Genomic DNA, 12,437 nt, shown 5'->3' on the forward strand with positions numbered 1-12,437 from the left:
TGTTATGAATTTTAGAATTAAGTTGAAGCTAAGACTTACGCCAACTATGAATTTTCTTGTGCAAATTGAAAATAACAATAAAAAACCAAATTTTATTTTCACTGTTCACAGTTGATAAGTGTAAATATCATGGCGAATGAATTTAAAAACTCCATAAAAACGCCTATCCCACATTTGGAAGTCATAGAGTTTACGAATTTAATCGATCGACGGGTATTCTTCTTCTCGCTCGGCGGCGGCGCCCCAGCCTGCCCGCCCCGACTGTGCGGCGCCAAATACGCAGTGTTTTGTTCAAAGTTTTAGTGTTCTAATGTTTATAATTATTGTGTTTTTGTTATAAGGTATTATACGCCTGCGCGAAGCTCCGCACTCTTGATGCTTTTGGCACTTTTGGTGTCCTCATCCACAAGAGGATAGCTACACCAAGAGTACATACAGAAAGTGTATTACCAATTTTTTTAATTTTTATTACGTGTTCACAATGGAATCGACAGAAGTAAGTAGTTTATTTCATTTTGCGAGTTATATATCTGATTTTTTTTAATTTTAAGATGTCTCCTAAAATCTATTCATTGCATATTGAAACGACAATAAGTAATCGTTTTGCCAAAACYCTAATCACAAGTAAAGTAAAAAATTCGAAAACCAAAGCTGAGGAAACCACATTTTCGGTCATTTTACCCGAAAATGCTTTCATCTCAGAATTCGAAATGGAAATTGATGGAAAAATATACAACGCGTATGTGAAAGAGAAAGACGAAGCTAAAACAATCTATACAGAGGTATTTAATTAATCGTAATTAATTTCAATTTGTTGAATTTGAGAAATAATAAAACTTAGGCCGTTTCAAGTGGGTTGAGTGCAGCCCATGTCGAATTAAACGCTCGCGATTCGAAAAAATTCACCGTTTCGGTAAATATCGAACCGTCTAGTGAAACCATCTTCAGACTGACATATGAGGAGCTTTTGCAACGCCAAAATGGYCAATACGAACTTATTATCAACGTACATCCGGGCCAAATCGTCGATGATCTCCGTTTGGAAGTAAYARAGTTTTTCATTTTAATCATTTTGGCTTAATTGTGCCATTTTTGAGGTAAAAATCAACGAAACRCGACCTTTRACCTTCGTSAAAACCCCTTCATTACGTACAGGGAACGAAATAAGTGACGATAAGCCCGAATTGGACCCTTGTGCCCAAACAGAAATGCTAAATCCGAATTCTGCTAMARTTAAATTCAATCCGGATAAAGAGCAGCAGAAAAAATATGCRGAKGCGCTCGGGAGTAAGGATAAAGGGCTTGCGGGCCAGTTTGTGGTCCAGTATGACGTGGAAAGRGACCCRACAGGGGGCGAAGTACCAAATCAYCGAATTTAATTTTTTTGTTTTGAAAAATTGTTTCAAGGTTTTGCTACGTGACGGCTATTTCGTTCATTTTTTCGCCCCCAGTGGCCTCAAAACGCTTCCAAAAYACGTGGTTTTCGTCCTGGACCACAGTGGGAGCATGATGGGGCGCAAAATCGAACAATTGATGCAAGCAATGGACAAAATTWTGTCCGATTTAAACCCGGAAGATTTGTTTCATATTGTGCGCTTTTCTGACAATGTTTCAGTCTGGAATTTGGCTAAAAATAAGTTTGATGAAATTCGTTTCAAGCAAGAACCGGATTATGAAAATCTTGATTCGTTTCTAACGGTAAGATTTTTCTAATTTTTGCAAAAAATGATTYTTGTTTGCAGAAATTGGAATTGGGGGAAGCGACTCCAGTGACTGAAGACAATATTAAAGAGGCTAAAAAAATCAAAAATGATGATGTGGAGTTGGGGTGTACCAATATCATCGGGGGGTTGGTAGTCGGTCTCTTTTTAGTGCGCCGAACTTTGGCGAAATTCTACGAAAAAAATGTAGCAACTAAACACCAACCAATGATTATTTTCCTCACCGATGGTTTGCCCAATGTTGGTATCAGTGACCCGGACAAAATTACCAAAATTGTGACTAAAATCAATCAAGGAACAAACAGGGCTGCCATTTATTCCCTATCTTTCGGCGAAGACGCCCATAAAAATTTCCTAAAAAAATTGTCAGCCCAAAATTTGGGCTTYTCGAGACACATCTACGAAGCAGCTGATGCCTCCCTCCAATTACAAAGCTTCTATCGCACAGTTTCCTCCCCTTTGTTGAGGGATGTCCGATTTAAATATGTCGACGAAGTCTCAGATGTGACTCGAATTGATTTCCCTATTTTATTCTTAGGATCGGAATTTATAGTAGCTGGAAGATGCGGTACTCACTTCCAAATTCATTAAACAAAAAATTAACAATATTGTTAAAGGGGGGACAAGACCTTTGAGACACATTGAGGCTTTTTCTCTCAACGGTTGTGTCGAATTTGAGACACACAATGCCGAAAGTGACACTTCTTTAGAGCGACTTTGGGCCTATTTAACAGTCAAACAGTTGTTAGATGAGCGAGAAACGGCCGAAAATCGCGATGAATTGACTAAAAAAGCGCTTGATTTGGCTTTGAAATATTCTTTCGTGACTTCAATCACTTCTTTGGTTGTTGTTAAACCTCAACAAAATGATTCAATTGATTCTCAAAATGATTCAATTGATTCTCAAAATGATTCAATTGATTATCAAAATGATTCACTTGATTATCAAAATGAATTTTTACCAAGTAGTCGTGTGTTATGTGCTTCATCACAAGCGTATCACGCTCTAAAATACAGTGGTAAATCTTCACCTTTTCATCGATTATATAGTCATTGTAGTAAGTAGTAATAATTTCGCGAATTACAAAAAAATATTTTTTTTAGAATCGCACGTTTTCGTTGCACCTGAATTACCTAGTATAAATAGTGAGTTTAATTATCTTATTGAAACGTGRGATTAAAATTTGAGAGCAATTATTTYCAGCTTCTGGAATACTCAAAGTTCTTACAGGCGCGAAAAACAAGGAAAAAAAAWTTAAAAATTGGGTGAACACAACCCAGCCTCACTTACCTCAAATTAATGGTGCGTTTTTGTGATTTTTGGTCGCATTTTTACTTTTTTTTCAGACGCTCAAGCTTGTTTCTTTTTGAATTGTTGTGATTTTAATGAAGAAATGGCAAGAGATTTAATTGATTCGTATTTTACTATTCGGACTTTGTGTCCTGAATTATTTACAGGACGAGATGTTTCGGAATTGCCTCTGATGGAACATTTGCAACTTGCGTAAGCCTCAGTTATTTGAATTAATTGTTTTTGATATCAATTGTCTTTAGATTTATCACATTTATAGCTGAGAAAAGGCAAGGTTACATTTGTATGAAACTGTGGGAAGTTGATCCCAAAAATTTTGATTTTATTGCATTTATAAAATATTTCGATATGGTTTGCTCTCTACATTTCAATAAAGGAGAACCATTTGAGGAGTATTTTGTAATTTTGGACATCACTGGTGCTACGTTGGAACATTTAGACAAATTGGAGACTTCAATTTTGAAGAAAATCTTATTCTATTTGCAAGAAGCGATTCCTCTTAAAGTAAATAAGATACACTGTTTCAATATTCATGGTTTTGAGGATAACATAGTGTCCAATATAACGGAGTTAATAAAACCACTAGTGAAAGAAGAAATTATGTCAAAGGCAATTTTTTGCACTTACAATGTTTTTTTTTGTAAAAATATTGTTTTCAGATTTATTTTCATAACAATGCTCCCGATTTGTTAGATTTTGTACCGAAAAAGTGTGTTTTTAAAGAATTTGGGGGCACAATGGATGTCGGGACTTTGAACAGTATAAACAATTTTCATGTCTTATTTGTAATAATAATTCCATTTTAGTCAAAATGAGGAAAGAGTTGCATAAAAATATTGTGTTTTTCAGAGAAGAGGAGAAACAAATAGTAGACGAAAACAAAAGAGTCGGACCACCAAAAATTACAATGGACTCTTTTAATTGAATTATTTGTGGAGCTTATTGTAAAACTGCTTTAATTGAGACAATAAATAGTAAATCATTCGCTGGCAAAATCACATTCAATATTTTTGTTTTATTTATTTTTAAGACGCCTAATTTGGAACCAATTTTTTACAAAATTAATAAATGTAGAAGTTGTGCGACATTTCGTGTTTAAAGAAGAAATAAAAATTTCATTGGTGGCGATTTCCTTTGGGGGATCCCACAGGAAACTTGGAAATATGTTACTTACCAATTTCTCGAAATTTCGGTGGCGAACATGAAAAAATCCTCAGAATTCATTTGCACACTGCACAATCACAAATATCAGTTCATGTGTGTGCAAAACACTACCACTTTTCACCAACTATACTTTAAAATTCTCATTTTTTTCTTTAAAAAACAATAACACAAAAAATAAGAGACGCGTTCCAGTAAAAACAAAATTTGGTAATATAAACATTACCAACGTTAACTGACATCTAGTGAAAAACAAATGTCAAATAAAAAATAAATTATTTCTAATTAACCATCGCTTGAAAAAACACTACAGCTTGGAAAATGAGCTTAAACGCAATAGTCAGATACCTTTTTTTAATTTTATTTCTTTTAATAAATTTTTGCGTTCAGCATTCAGCTGTACCAACCTCTAAACTTACTACCTTGTGCATTATTTAACACAACTTTAAAAACTTCAAATGATCAATTTTTTTAAATTTATATAATTATTGTTTTCACAAAAGTAATGTCGTGCTATTTTTGGCATTTTTATGCTGTTAACGTTTGTAAATTTAATAAAAATGAAGTTGTGTCTTTATCCACTTCCATTTCAAACCGGCTTTTTGCAGCGCCCTCTACCTCGTGTAATTTTGTAACGTCATGTCTATTTTAGGAAATCCGACGCTTGGTCTTTTCGTTAGTTTTTAAGTCAAAAATCGCATAGAATTAGGTGTAAAACCAGTGCAAAAGTGCCCCCTTGTTAGTACACCGCGCCTCAAGATCGCCCCACTCGCCATTCCTTCGATGTAAAAACCCCAAAACGCAAGGTAAGCCCCCCAATTACCCTCAACCGCCTCGACCCAACTCTTTCACGCAGATGGTGGACGTGGATAACCTCTCCGACGCCGAGTTGCGTTCAAAACTCATCGAATTCGGCTTTCCGGTGATGCCCATCACGGGTACCACTCGCAAAACCATGGCGAAAAAACTCAAAATGCTCCTTGAGAACAAAACGAAGATCGGTAAAGACACCCGCCGCTCGTTGGGGCGCTACTCGAGCGAAGACGAGAGCGACAGCGACGCCAAATCGTCGAAAAAAGACAAGTTACGTCGCCAGACGATGGCAGCCCCCTTGCATCCGCCATCCAGACGCAAAACCACCATTGAGGCGAGCGACGAGGAAGCCCCCGTTCGCAAGGAGATCAAGACTTCGACCACGACCACCAGAACGATGAAAATACTGCATAATGCCCAAGATGAGTTTGATACAGGGTCGGACTCGGACGAAGTGGCCGAGAAATTCCAGAGTTTTCGCAAAGAGACACCTGAGAGTTTCAAGAAGGAGTCCCCGGGTCGGCTACCGGCGAGTTTCGCCTCGGCGAGCTCCGCGGCTGAAGCCGCCTCTGATAGAATCAGCCAGATTAGGTCCAGATTGTCACAATACAACTCTGGATTTGATCGGAGTTATTCCCCGAGTGATGATTTACTAAAAGACAAGGAAAATACCCCATTTTTGAGTAATTTCACTAAGAGGTTGTCTCAATTGTCTGAAAGCCCCAAAAGTACGCTTTATGACTACAAGAGTGACATAATTAAGGAAAATGATGTTAATGGGGGTGCCACATCGCGGTCGTACCTCAACAGGTAATTTAGGTCGTTTTTTGGTTTAAATTTCTGATCAAAAATTTAGTTATAGGGCTTCCCGGGGGCGCCCGAGCACTTATGACTACAAGCCTTTCAATCAGAGCATTTTCAAGAACAATTTTGTTCCATTTATGGTACTTGTGGCCGCATTTTTGTTTTTTATCGTGGTGGCTGTTCTCTATTTGGGGATTCGCTCCGATACGGCCCTGGATGTCTCTGGTAAGGAAGAAAACGATTATTTAAGAGTCTCTAAAAATGTCGCTTGATTTTTTTCCGTTTTTTGTATCTCTTTGAATAAAGTTTTGTCATTTGGAAATTTTTGTTTGCTTTTTCCTCGCCCTCCTGAAGCTATTTTTTCGTTTTAGCTACGATACCCCATTGTTCTAAATCTAACAGTAAAAGCAAGAGATTCGTGAATTGTATTTTGGAAGGTGAGGGCAAGTCTACATTACATTTGTTGCAAGTTTTAAAACCGGAATTGAATCGAAGAGCTTTGATTAACAAATGCGAAAATCATAATGTTAAACCCTATATGACAGAACAGGAAATTGTAACGTTTATCGCCGAAAATTACGCAATTAAAGTGAGTTTTTACACATTTTAAAAATAAAAAAAAAAATTCATTTTAATTTTTTTCTAGGAAGAAAGTCGAATTATGACCGATTTGCAAAATTTGGAAGTTTTAGCGTTTCATAACCCGTCGTGGGGCATTAACGTCTTACTATTGAACAAAAATGACGTTGCTTTCGACGAAAACAGCATCGCATGGGATATGGTAAACAATTTTTTTTATTTCCCCCTCTCCACAACACAAAAACAAAATCTTGACACTTAAAGTCAACTTTCTAGTCAAGGGTGCCATGATATATACAGGGTGGTAGTGATTTTTTGGTAATTTTGTCCCCAGAGTGAAGTGAATGAAGGTCGCCGCTCCAAGGTCATTGCCCTCCTATCGCGCAACCCTTACATCCCCTGGAATTGCTACTTTTACAACACTTTGTGGTCGTTTTTAAGTCTGGTGACGTCACTTCTGGGCGCGGCTCTCCTCGTCTACACCCTTAACTACGTCTTCAAGTGTTACAAACAAATCCGTCAAAAACAACACGAAGAAGAAATGTCGCTTGTCGAAAGTATTATCGACATTCTCCAGACAAATGCTACCGAAAACGGTGATAACTACATGGTGATCAACCACGTCCGCGACATGATTCTACCAATCAACGAACGTAAAAGTGAGACTCCGCCCATTACCCCACCCTCTCTCACTAATACCACTTGTAGATAAGCAGAAATTGTGGGCGCGCGCCGTGCGCTACATTCAAGAGAACGAATCGCGTATCAGAATTGAGGAGAAGGCGGTGCAAGGCGAGTACGCGGAGGTGTGGCGATGGCTAGGCGGGGCTAATTTAAACACGTCGAAAAATAAAAGTTGGCAAGGGCAAGCGTTTGAAACGCAAGTCGGCTCTGTAAATAGTCTGCCATGTTCGCCGACGCCATGTTTGAAAATTCGAGGAATGGTCGAAGATGGCGACCGAAATACCCACGTGATCAAAAAGGCGGTTTTGAGTAAATGTGCACAACAGTGTCGGATTTTGCACTGCGTTGTCGACACCAATTCGAATTGTGTGTATTTAAAGTGTGCGGATACGAGCGATGCGGCGGTGGCGTACAGGAATCTGCACGGGTGGTGGTAAGCTGAACTAAGGGGTTTTGATCCGTGCTAGTTATTTTTTTTTTGTAGGTATGCGGGGAATTTAGTCACGGTGAAATATTTGAGGTTGGAGAGGTATATGCAGAGATTCCCGGATTCGCCGGTCAGTGGGCCCCCATTTTTACAATAACTTGGTTGTTTTTCCATTATTTATTAACAAAACGGACGTTTTTTACTTTTATGACTGATAGAGTGTTAATTGTTTCGTTAAAAAAACTTGTTTAAGGATTAACAAATTGTTAGGAGTAATGTTGAGTACAAGACGATTTTAATTTTTCTTCATTCTAGGAAATTTCATAACTGTATTTTTAAATACGTATTAATAAATTGTATTTGTATAAGAATTTTTTGACACAAGTAGGTCAAATGTACCGAACAAATATTTGGCTTTTGAACAAAATTATTACCTTAAACACACAATGATGCAAAATAGTGACACCAAAACAAGAAAAATAGTCCAAGAATTTGGCTTCAAGTACAAAATTGGGTGTTTCAGGGACAAAAAACCAGAAGGTAAATGAACATAACCTCACATCTGGGCTATTTAAATTAATCAACACTGGGCTAGAAACGACTAGAGTGTCACACTAACGTTCCCTGTCCCTCCCAATTTACCACAAACACTCAGTATATCAAATAATAGTTGTGTGTAGTTCACAAATCATTATCTCGAGTAGTTTAAACTCGCGCATGGTAGCTCAAACGTCATCCTCACTTCTACCAAAATTTACAATTTTTTGAATAATGGGTTACAATTTTCAATCGGAAAGTGAAGTGAAAGAGTTTATCAAAAATTTAGGCATAGAATACCGGTTCGGCTGCTACAGCGAGAAAAAAGCCGAAGGTAAATAATTACATAACCTCATTTTTTTCGTTTCGTAACAATTCACATAATAATTGGTTTTAGTGTGTCATTTATTGGCCGATTATCTTGAATCCATCGATAAAAACTACGAAAAGGCCGGGATTGTGTACAAAACGACATGTGATGATTATAAATATGCGAAAAGTTGCTCCAAATACGCCACTTATGCATTGCTTGGAAAAGGGGCGAAAAAATCCGATTTTAAAGCGGCTTATAACTATTTCGACAAAGGGTGCGAATTGGGGGACCCCACATCGTGCTTCCATCAGGGCTTGCTCCTAATTACCCGCAACGAGGAACAGGGGATTGCCCAAAACCCCATCAAAGTAATTTTAACATTTTCCCCAAAATTTTGATTAAATTTTATTTTCAAGGGGATGTCGCTACTGGAAAAGTCGTGTAATGCGGAACACAGCAATGCATGTTACTACTTATCAGGGATGTACATAGCGGGGGTCCGGAAGTCACCCAAGAAAGACTCACCAAGTGATAAAATCGAATATACGGTCCCCAAAGACATGAAACAAGCATTTAAATTCGCTTTAAAAGGCTGCGAGTTGGGGAACATGTACAGTTGTGCCAACCTGAGCCAGATGTATGCGAAGGGAGACGGTTGGTAGGCCTGTCAAGTGGGACAATTGCTAACATTTTGGTTACAGGAGTTGAGAAAAACCCCGAATTGGCAGCGAAGTACCGCAAAATGGCAACGGAAATGCAGGAGGATATTCAAGGGGGCAAAACTTTGTCGTTTCAAGAGGGGCTCACGTGAACTAGTCGCGAAATAAATTTTGTTAGTTATTTGGTGTTTTAATTTACCTTAGGTTGGCGCTGATTTGTGTTAAAAAACAAATTGTATTTTTGGTTATTGCAAGAGGATATGTAACGGGGCAAAACTTGATTGTTTTAAGGGGGCTCATGTGATTTATAAATTTTTTGTTTGGTGATTTAGTAATTTGGTGTTTTTTATTTACGTCATGTTGGCACTAGTAAAATGACAAAAATATTTATCGAACAGTTAAACGATGGATTTTAATAAAAAGACAGTATTTTTTCGGTTAATTATCGTGAGTTACGTTTTTGTGAGCGGTGAGTGTCCCTAAAACCCCCCATTGACTTTTTTAATACAACAAAAGGGTGTACAAAAAAGTGAGGTTATGTCCCGTTTCAGGAAATGGAATTCGAACAAAAGACAAGATGTACGAGAACATCGACGCTTCCAAGGCTTGTTTCCGCCGCTTGAACGCCACCCATCAAATCGGCTGCACATGTAAGTACCCCAATGTCGCCCCCTTGACCTCCAACTTTGCCAAACAGCGGAAAGGGGCGGTTCGACTGGCGCCATCCACTTCTGCGCCTCCCAAACCGACCTGGACTTCATCCTCAAGAACGGCACTGCGCCCCCTTACGTCCCCATCATCCCCACTCGACTCTTCACATCCGCCAACATCGCCCGTATGAAAAAATCCCCGAAAATCTCCGGCTTGCTCGTCCACGCCACGGAGGAGCCCCTCGAGCACTTCACCCACGAGCAACAGTGCCCCAACCCCGCCTCGAGCCTCCCTGGCAGCTGCAAAGCGGAGAACGTGTGGAACCCCCACGGGACTGGTCTCCTATACCACGACATCCCCTTTCCGGTGTTTTACGTCGAGAGCCCCGAAAGTCTCACATTCGCGAAGGAGTGCTTCGAGAAACATAACAATTTTTCGTTCGGGACACAGCGAGACAGGTCTTTATGTTCCTTGCAGTTGATTTCGTTCATGTACGCGGCCACAAACAGCTCGACTTGCATTCGGAGGTCAAATGCGGTCACTAATTTGAATCCGGTTCGGTTTTGTGACCCTTTAGGCGACCAGAATGTCTGGGCGGCGCTGCACCCCCTTGTCAAAGGGGCGAATTTAACCGAACCGATCCGCGATTTGAAATACATCATCGTGGGGGCGCGACTAGACACGACTTCGATGTTTGATAAGACTTCGGGGGCTATTTCGCCCGTCACGGGGCTAGTCACACTACTCGCAACAGCGAAATTACTTAAAAATATCTTACCAAAGAGTGACAATTACGATAAAAACGTACTTTTTGTGGTTTTTAACGGAGAAAGTTATGATTATATTGGGTCACAACGGTTCGTTTATGAGCTTTTAAAGGGGCATTTTCCGGCCAAATCGGGCGAGTACCTCCCTGAAATCACAATAAATGACATTGATTTATTCGTTGAATTGAGTCAGTTGAATTGGACTGAGACAGTGGTGGCGCATTATTATAATGGGGCCAAACCGAGTGATTTTCTCTTAAAATTGCACGCGAATAAAGGGGGGCTCAATCTTGATGATTCGAGCGACGGTTTGCCCCCAGGATCGCTTCATACATTCCTCAAAAACAAAACTGATCTTTTTGGTTTAATCTTAACCGATCATAAAAACCACTATTTAAACAATTTTTATAATTCGATTTACGACAATGCGACTAATTTGAATTACGTTTATTTGAATTTAACGAAAAATAGTGAGAGTGTCAGTGATAATATTCAAAAACATATCCAAAATGTCTCCACAATGCTTGCGAAAAGTCTCTATAGTGAAATCACCTCAAAGTCTTATTTCGGTGATAAAATCGCTGATTTGCAATTTATCGATGAGTTGTTTTATTGTTATCTCGAAAATTCCAACTGTAGGGTGCATCAAGCGGTTCAGAAATTGGTAAGTGGGGTTTTTTGGGGGGCTCTGGAATGATTTGTGTGTTTTAGGAGTTGAGGAAGGAGCCCCTTTCGTTGTACATTGGGGTGGAATTGGCTCCGCATTTTATCACAACGCTGGTGGGGTTGACTTTAGGGTGGGTCACAGGGGATCTCATGGGGGAGGCGAATGCGAACTGCACCAACGAGCCCAGGAATTATGTAAGCAAAGTCTCAGAAAAAAAATTCTTGAAAAAATGTGTAAATGTTGTTGAAACAAAAAAAATAGAGAAAAAAATACCTATTTAAAAAGCTTGATAAAAATGTCAAAATATAAAAATTAAACAAACCTCAAAATAGATAAATAAATAAAAAATTAAAGTGTTATACGATTTGTGATTTTTTAGTCAAAATGGCAACTAGTATGAAAATTACTTCTTAGATCATAGCTTTTGTTAAAAAAACTTTTATAGTGGGTTGCCATTAAAAAAATATATATATTAATTTCGCAGAACTCAAAAGGAATATAAAATTTCGAAAAATTGTATTCTTGATAAAATGTAGTACTTTCTCATTGATCATTTAGTTTTTTAAAAAATAAATAGTTCGGTTTTTCACCCTGTATCGAACTATTTCCCGCAATATTAAATTTTGAACACTGGGCTGTACTAGCCCAGGAATTATGCAATTCTTAGAAAAAAAGAAAAAATTTTGAAAGAATGTGTAAATGTAGAAGAAACTCAAGATGAAACAAGAAAAGTTGAGAGAAAAATACCTATTAAAAACAAAAAATGTCAAAACATAAAAATTAAACAAACCTAAAAATAGATAAATAAATAAAATAATAAGTGTTATACGATTTGTGACTTTTTAGTCAAAATGGCAACTAGTATGAAAATTACTCCTTAGATCGTAGCTTTGGTTAAAAAAAAACTTTTATAATGGGTTGCCATTTAAAAAAAAATATTAATTTTGCAGAACTCAAAAGGAATATAAAATTTCGAAAAATTGTATTCTTGATAAAATGTCACATTTTCATAGTACTTTCTCATTGATCAATTAGTTTAAAAAAAAATAAATAGTTTGGTTTTTATCTTGTATCGAACTTTTTCCCGCAATATTGAATTTTGAACACAGGACCGTACTAGCTCAGCAATTATCTGAGCCTTAGAAAAAAAATTAAAATTTTTGAAAAAAATGTGTAAATGTAGAAGAAACTCAAGATGAAACAAGAAAAGTAGAGTAAAAAATACCGATTTAAAAAACAAAAAATCTCAAAACATAAAAATTAAACAAACCTAAAAATAGATAAATAAATAAAAAATAAAAATTAAAGTCGTCTTACCGTTTAAGGCGCCCGTGATAAAAAT

At 37.8% G+C, this 12,437-nt stretch overlaps 4 protein-coding genes across 5 annotated transcripts in view; all 4 read left to right on the top strand.

Moving 5' to 3' along the window:
- The first annotated feature begins 9 nt into the window (after positions 1-9).
- LOC123009195 (inter-alpha-trypsin inhibitor heavy chain H3-like) lies at positions 10-3,999 on the top strand. The gene is made up of 13 exons (XM_044405335.1): positions 10-496; positions 552-782; positions 842-1,045; positions 1,098-1,358; positions 1,408-1,698; positions 1,743-2,289; positions 2,339-2,779; positions 2,826-2,867; positions 2,926-3,024; positions 3,069-3,225; positions 3,276-3,642; positions 3,693-3,792; positions 3,840-3,999. The coding sequence occupies exons 1-13, from the start codon at positions 482-484 to the stop codon at positions 3,956-3,958; spliced, it is 2,874 nt and encodes a 957-aa protein (XP_044261270.1). The 5' UTR covers positions 10-481; the 3' UTR covers positions 3,959-3,999.
- Positions 4,000-4,807: 808 nt separating this feature from the next.
- Positions 4,808-7,872, top strand: LOC123009196 (inner nuclear membrane protein Man1-like). 2 transcript variants are annotated; one of them, XM_044405336.1, is made up of 8 exons: positions 4,808-5,000; positions 5,051-5,817; positions 5,864-6,036; positions 6,183-6,400; positions 6,458-6,592; positions 6,725-7,049; positions 7,099-7,507; positions 7,559-7,872. In XM_044405336.1, exons 2-8 carry the CDS (start codon positions 5,051-5,053, stop codon positions 7,656-7,658), a joined length of 2,127 nt encoding a protein of 708 aa, XP_044261271.1. In that variant the 5' UTR covers positions 4,808-5,000; the 3' UTR covers positions 7,659-7,872. The 2 variants fall into 2 exon arrangements, with proteins under 2 accessions (XP_044261271.1, XP_044261272.1); XM_044405337.1 differs by having other exon boundaries at positions 5,870-6,036.
- A 142-nt stretch (positions 7,873-8,014) lies between these two features.
- LOC123009202 (cytochrome c oxidase assembly factor 7 homolog) lies at positions 8,015-9,191 on the top strand. Its single transcript, XM_044405344.1, has 4 exons — positions 8,015-8,372; positions 8,436-8,719; positions 8,768-9,005; positions 9,053-9,191. Exons 1-4 carry the CDS (start codon positions 8,273-8,275, stop codon positions 9,160-9,162), a joined length of 732 nt encoding a protein of 243 aa, XP_044261279.1. The 5' UTR covers positions 8,015-8,272; the 3' UTR covers positions 9,163-9,191.
- Positions 9,192-9,318: 127 nt separating this feature from the next.
- LOC123009197 (nicastrin) overlaps positions 9,319-12,437 on the top strand; it is a 5,308-nt gene continuing 2,189 nt past the window's right edge. Inside the window, exons 1-4 of the mRNA XM_044405338.1 lie at positions 9,319-9,479; positions 9,562-9,660; positions 9,708-11,092; positions 11,140-11,289. Coding sequence (XP_044261273.1) covers positions 9,416-9,479; positions 9,562-9,660; positions 9,708-11,092; positions 11,140-11,289 — 1,698 coding nt within the window. The 5' untranslated portion in view covers positions 9,319-9,415. The remainder of the gene's footprint in view (positions 9,480-9,561; positions 9,661-9,707; positions 11,093-11,139; positions 11,290-12,437) is intronic.

This window comes from Tribolium madens, unplaced genomic scaffold, assembly GCF_015345945.1.
Source record: "Tribolium madens isolate multiple individuals breed KSU strain unplaced genomic scaffold, Tmad_KSU_1.1 Scaffold_71;HRSCAF=194;Tcas5.2_LG6, whole genome shotgun sequence".
In the NCBI taxonomy this organism is placed as follows: Eukaryota; Metazoa; Arthropoda; class Insecta; order Coleoptera; family Tenebrionidae; genus Tribolium; species Tribolium madens.

What these genes read in the sequence shown, in the direction of transcription:
- LOC123009196 (XM_044405336.1), top strand. Translation starts at nt 5,051, where the DNA reads ATGGTGGACGTGGATAACCTCTCCGACGCCGAGTTGCGTTCAAAACTC. An exon ending in TACGGCCCTGGATGTCTCTG is followed by an intron (nt 6,037 to 6,182) that starts GTAAGGAAGAAA and finishes TTTTCGTTTTAG; the next exon opens with CTACGATACCCCATTGTTCT. An exon ending in ACCAATCAACGAACGTAAAA is followed by an intron (nt 7,050 to 7,098) that starts GTGAGACTCCGC and finishes TACCACTTGTAG; the next exon opens with ATAAGCAGAAATTGTGGGCG.
- LOC123009202 (XM_044405344.1), top strand. Translation starts at nt 8,273, where the DNA reads ATGGGTTACAATTTTCAATCGGAAAGTGAAGTGAAAGAGTTTATCAAA. An exon ending in CAGCGAGAAAAAAGCCGAAG is followed by an intron (nt 8,373 to 8,435) that starts GTAAATAATTAC and finishes AATTGGTTTTAG; the next exon opens with TGTGTCATTTATTGGCCGAT. An exon ending in GATGTATGCGAAGGGAGACG is followed by an intron (nt 9,006 to 9,052) that starts GTTGGTAGGCCT and finishes TTTTGGTTACAG; the next exon opens with GAGTTGAGAAAAACCCCGAA.